This window comes from Astatotilapia calliptera, chromosome 3, assembly GCF_900246225.1.
Source record: "Astatotilapia calliptera chromosome 3, fAstCal1.2, whole genome shotgun sequence".
Lineage (NCBI taxonomy): Eukaryota > Metazoa > Chordata > Actinopteri > Cichliformes > Cichlidae > Astatotilapia > Astatotilapia calliptera.
In genome coordinates, this window is record NC_039304.1 from 33,021,059 (window position 1) to 33,026,698 (window position 5,640).

At 45.5% G+C, this 5,640-nt stretch overlaps 1 protein-coding gene across 1 annotated transcript; it reads right to left on the reverse strand.

Annotated features, from left to right (window-relative positions):
* Positions 1–1,454: 1,454 nt before the first annotated feature.
* tbx6 (T-box transcription factor 6) lies at positions 1,455–5,303 on the reverse strand. The gene is made up of 8 exons (XM_026153614.1): positions 5,234–5,303; positions 4,524–4,743; positions 3,947–4,214; positions 3,712–3,855; positions 3,477–3,547; positions 3,334–3,392; positions 2,953–3,232; positions 1,455–2,703 (listed from the first exon to the last, which is right to left on the reverse strand). Exons 1-8 carry the CDS (start codon positions 5,301–5,303, stop codon positions 1,455–1,457), a joined length of 2,361 nt encoding a protein of 786 aa, XP_026009399.1.
* Positions 5,304–5,640: the final 337 nt, after the last annotated feature.

Consider the following 5,640-nt stretch of genomic DNA (forward strand, 5'->3'; position numbering starts at 1 on the left):
GACCTCGTCCATGTTTGTGATGTGGCTGGGCTGGATGTTTTTGTCGCCGATGTGTTTGCTGCAGTAGGAGCGGAAGATGGCCAGCTTTTCCTTATAATCTGCTGGAAGTTGCTGCGCTACCGTAGTCCTGGTCCGGATGGAAAAATGGCACCGTTTCATAAAACGAAAGCACCAAGACGGACCTCCTTGGAAATGTTCAATGTTCATCTCTTCAGCTAGTGAAACTGCTTTTAGCCGAATGGTGACCGTCAAAACGCTTCTCCCGCTTGCTCTTTGCTCGATGATCCACCGCTCGAGTCTTTCCTCCAACTCGGGCCACCTCGCCTTATGTCCGCGGAAACTCAGCTGCGTTTTCTTGACCTGCCGGAGCTTGTTTTCCAGCTTCCTCCATTTGCGAACCATCGATTCGTTAATCTTAAATTCTCTCGCCGCTGCTCGATTTCCATGTTCCTCCGCGTACCTGATGGCCTTCAGTTTAAACTGTGCTTCGTAAGCGTGTCTCTTTGCCATTTTCAGGGTTGTTAAAACAACGATGTCCTGCATAATGCACATACCTGTTTTTTTATACAGGTATGTGCGATTGTCCCGGTATATACGATCAACGCCCACACTTCACCCTTTAACGTTCTCATGGTGTTCTCTACTACGTCCTCCTTACAACACATAGGGCGCACCGCGCTATAGGGCGCGCCGCACTTTTTGAAGAAAATCTAAGACTTTTAAGTGCGCCTTATGGTCGTGAAAATACGGTACAAAACCTGGCAACAGTGCTGACATCTTCGATTGCTAACTCGGGGTATGTCAGCGTGCTCCGATCTTCTGAGTTGAGGCAGGATTCCACAAAAGACATTTCTGACTAGGAAGTCGGAATTTTTGACTTTTTGAGGAACACACCATAAGTGACATCATGGTGGCAGCGTCCATCCTTTTTATACAGTCTATGTTTTCATTCAATGTTGATGAGAGTGGTAGGTTACACTGATTGTTTGGGGCTAATATGCATAGATTTTCCAACCAGTCCAACAGTCAAATTTAAGAAGATGATTTAAGGCAGAAATTCACTCAAGAGTGCTCGATTTTTTATTTTTTACATTGTATCTCTAGTTTCCAGTCTTTACTTAAACTAGTCATATCTTCTCAGTAACTCCCCAAAGTCTCAGCTGGATATCTGACAAATCCTTCAAGCTACATACAAATATTACAGTCTTTGTCAGCAAAATATTTCAGTTGAAAAGGATTGAGTCACAAAAGCTTGAAAAAACAATATTTTATTTTTCACACTGGAATGAATATAGAAAAGAAAATCTTCAACAAGTATATACAAACGAGGCCCAGTTTCATCAGTCTGTCAGCTGAACTGCTGAGAAGACACAGACACACAAACACTGGGCTTAAGCTAATTCTACACATCATTGACTCCCCTTAAAAGTTCATCCATATGAAAATACCATATTTCAAAACATTGGTCTTGTGCTCATTTCCAGGTAGGACCCCTGTGAGAGTGAGTGGCCATGTTGTTGCCTGTACAAGTGCCTGAATGGGATTGAGAGGGAGGGGTGAGGGTCCTGACATAGCCGGAGAGGGTAGGATTTAAAGGTGGGGTAGAGGGCTGGGTTAGGGGCAGAAGGGGGAAGTGATGGATCCAGCTGTGGGAGAAGAGATGGGTGGTGCCGTACCATCTCTGGACGATAAGGTGGTGCAGGATTGAAGGGAGGCACTGCACCAATTTCAACAGCAGGATATGAGGGCGTAGAAGATGATGTACAAGGATTGTGTGCTAGTGGCGGCAGTGTGGCAGCAGGGGTGACGGACTGCTGGAAAGAAGAAGCAACAGCCAAGCAAGAGGAGGGTTGAAAAGGAGGATGAGGAAGGGTGGATGGTGGGTAAGGGAAAGAAGAGGGAGGAAATGCAGTAGCTGGAGCAAGTGAAGGAGCTTGAGCTTGGTGGGTCAGATTTGGGAGGTGGAGGGCAGGGTGGGCCGGGCTGGGAGATACATGGGAAAAAGGCAGATTTTGCATCTGTGGGGGAATAGATGGAGGAGCAAAAGATGTGGAAGAAGCATGCATGGGTAAGGAGCAAGACAGAACTGGAGCTGGTGGTTGGTTTTGACAGGGGAAAGGCTGAGCAGTGCTCAGAGTGGGGCTGGGATTTGTTGGCACAATATTTTGATACATAAACGCTGCAGAGCTTTGATCACTGGGTGAATCAGTGGCGAGAGGTCCAGCCTGTAGCTGCTGGCCAGGCTGGGTGAGCAGAGAATGAACAGCTACTTGGTCCTGGAGATCTGACGGACATGTGGTGGACGACGGGGCATGAAAAGAGGCATCAGTAGAAGTGTGGGGGCTGATGGTGTCTGGGACTGCATGGTAGTTGTTTGAGGAAGAGGAAGGGGAGGATGATGACGAAAGGAGTGGTTGTGGGGAGGTGGAGCTGGAAGGGGGCGGAGTGGGGAAGGTGAAGGAGGTCTGCTGCAGCGAGGGAGTGTTGGAGGTGGAAGAGAGTGCGGGGGAAGATGACAGAAGGGAGGGATAGTTGATAGGAGGGATGGAGGGCTGAGGATCAGATCTGTCCGAGGGGTCAGAGGCAGGATGGGAGGGGAAGGAGGAGGATGACTGAGGGAGCGGAGCAGAGGGGAAAGAGGAGGAGCTGGCTTGAGCAGCAGGGAAGCTGGAGGTGTAGGCTGCCTCAGCCATTGTGTCTGATCTGTGGAGGAGAAAGGAAATGAGAGCTTGAATCAATTTAGTGTCGTAATTTCTGAAAATAATAATAATCAGCCATTAGAGATGTGTGTAAACCACACATCTCCTAGCAGTAAGACTGAACCAGAAATTTTGACATTGCTAGGTTAGGTTATGTAAAGAAGAATATAAACTAAAAATATAAAACATTATTCTTTGTATAGTCTATCAATGTGAATCATGCTAATATCAATTACATTCCTCTGCCTCCTACCTTTCAATCATACTATTTGCCCTCTCGCTTCCTGGCAGCTCTTGTATGCCACTGGCCAATGTGATGCTGATGTCAGACATCTGGGATGCCATAAACTCCTGGCCGAGGTCCAGTGACTGCTCCGGGACCAAAGTGTCCTGATAGGAGGTGTCCCCTGGTCTGAACCCACAGGAGGTTTCGGGCAGTGCAGGCAGAGAGGCCAGAGCGAGGGCCTGCAGGTCTGCACCGGTTACTGGGGCCTGCTGCAGGAGCTCAGTGGAGTCGCATGGATCACAGTTCACTGATGGCAGACAAGTGGAAATGTTTCAAAATGAGAAATACATTACATTCATTTTTAAATTAAGTTACTTAACGTGCCATAAATCTGGTTTTCCCCCTTACCTATATCTAAAGTTTCTGTCAAGACGGCAATTTTGCGTTTCTGTCTCGCATCTCTTTGTCTATAAAGAAAAAAGGCATTTAGATCCTGCACAACAACAGATGAATGTAGACTGTGAGTTTTTGCTGCTTGTGTTGGGAATTACTTTTTGCTGTTCATGCCGTCTTCACGGAAGCCTTTAGCAAAAGGGTTGGAGTTGATCTTAAGCTCAGTGATCTGAAAATAAACACAAAACACATTTAATATTACATTACATCTGTTGTTTGAAATCATGTTCTTAATGTTGCAAAGAATCTCTTATATATCAAATGAATGAGTGTCTCTGTGAGTCTGTTGCTTGGTAACACAAAACTCGCAGTCAGAGCAGAAAATAACGGTACCTTGCTGTTCTGGTAGGCGGTGACGGTGATAAACTGGGTCTCGGGGAAAACAAAGGAGTGCTGCCCTCCACCCCACCTCAGTACATCCCGGGCTTCTATCACATGAATTCTGGGCTGGTATCGATGCAGAGAGTGTAGGATGATCTTTGAATAGAAGAAAAAGGCTTAACTCAACATGCACCACTGAAGGTTATGTGCTGTATCTCCACTAGGCCTGTTCATGTGCAGTACGTACATGTCCCTGTGTGTCCAGGGTGTTGTTTGTGAGCTTGGCGTAGTGAAATGACATGGTGCGGCTCTGCCAGTGGGCACCTGTGGCAGGAGAATCTGGGTGGATGAACACCCGGTCTGGTAGCCTCGCCTCTGCAGCTCCAACAGCTTGCCACCCGCCACCTTGGAAACGATAACGGGAGTTGTCAACGGGAACAATATCCAGGAGGAGGATATAACGGAGTGATGGATTCAGGCCCGACAGCTTCAACTTCAAACCAGGAAACATCCGTCTAAAAAAACAAAATGAAATAGGTTCAGGACACCAAAGGTCACAGAAAACAGTAAATGAGAAGGAATTAGGGAAGAACTAAAACTGATGAAGGCAAGATGGGATGAAAACATTAAAAACAGAGGAGTATAAAGTTAGAAGAGATGGTAGACTGCTACGACCCATTTAGGAGGCCACGACTTAATGAAAAGTAAATTTATTTCCCCAAGATGGGTCATGATATGACTTTGGGGTTTGTCTGGGATAAATTGCTACACCCCACAAATAAGGGCTAGGGGATAAGGGGAGTAATACAGATGTAATCTCTCACCTGCCCTTCTTTGTGATGATCATCTCTGTCCCCACCGAGCTGAATTGCTTCCATAAAGACGAGTTCTCCAGCTCCATCTTCACCTCATCTTTCGGGGTTGTGGTTGCAGCCTCATTGGAGACGGGAGCAGGAGGAGGAGCCAGCAGCCTTGGAGGCAGAGCTTTGGCGGCTGCTTCGCATGCCGGAGGGAACAGCGGTATATGCACAGGTGCCTCCCGCTCTGTGGGAAAGAACAAATCCAAGGAAAAAAACTTTATTTAACTGGTGAAAGTGAAGCAAATATGGAGCCATATTTTAAATGTATACTTAAATTAAATATATTTAATTACTTGTACAAACTACTGAATCACTAAGTTTCATTCAGTCTTTTCCATCTGATCTAAAAACCACTTTCATGTATTTTCAGGTGTACAAAAAAAGGTTTAAAGAGTAAATTGTGTCTTCAGCACTTAACTGGAACTTTCAGTGCAAACGTTTTTTAATGTAGTATTTCTGGTTTGGCTGCTGCATTAAAGGCCCCATCATGCCTTTGTCTTTGCTGTAGGGCATTAATATATTTGTTTTGTCATTTTCTAAGGACCTAAAAAGTGAGAAATTAAAAAGGTTCTGATTTATGAAAACATTTATTCCTTAATGTACAATCAACAGTATAAAATAAGACATCTGTTTATGTTTATTGCTTAAACATGAATGCATTCAGTCCCTCTCACCTCTGTAAAAGCAGTCTCCAATCCTTTGTGGTCCCAGAGTCAAACCAGGGAACATCTCCATGCTCAGCATAGTCCTTCTTGTCTGTCTTTGTCTCTTTATTCGTCCTCTTCACCGGATCCAAATTAACATTTCTTCAGCTCCTTTTGCTCTCTCCTGTTCCTCGTACAGATTTTTCTCTGCTTTCTATAACAAAAAAGTAGCTGCAACTAGAGAGTTTTTCACTCAACTTCTGACTCGCGCTCTTAACCATCGGCTGTCCTTTTTCCGTCAGAGCCCACAGGGCTGACGAGCTCTCTTAAATAGGTGAGTGGGACTTCACACCTATGGCCAAATGGGCCCATTTTCACATAGAGTTTTATTTGCCTCCCTGTCTCTCCTCCCTTTACCCTCAATTCTCATTTCTGTT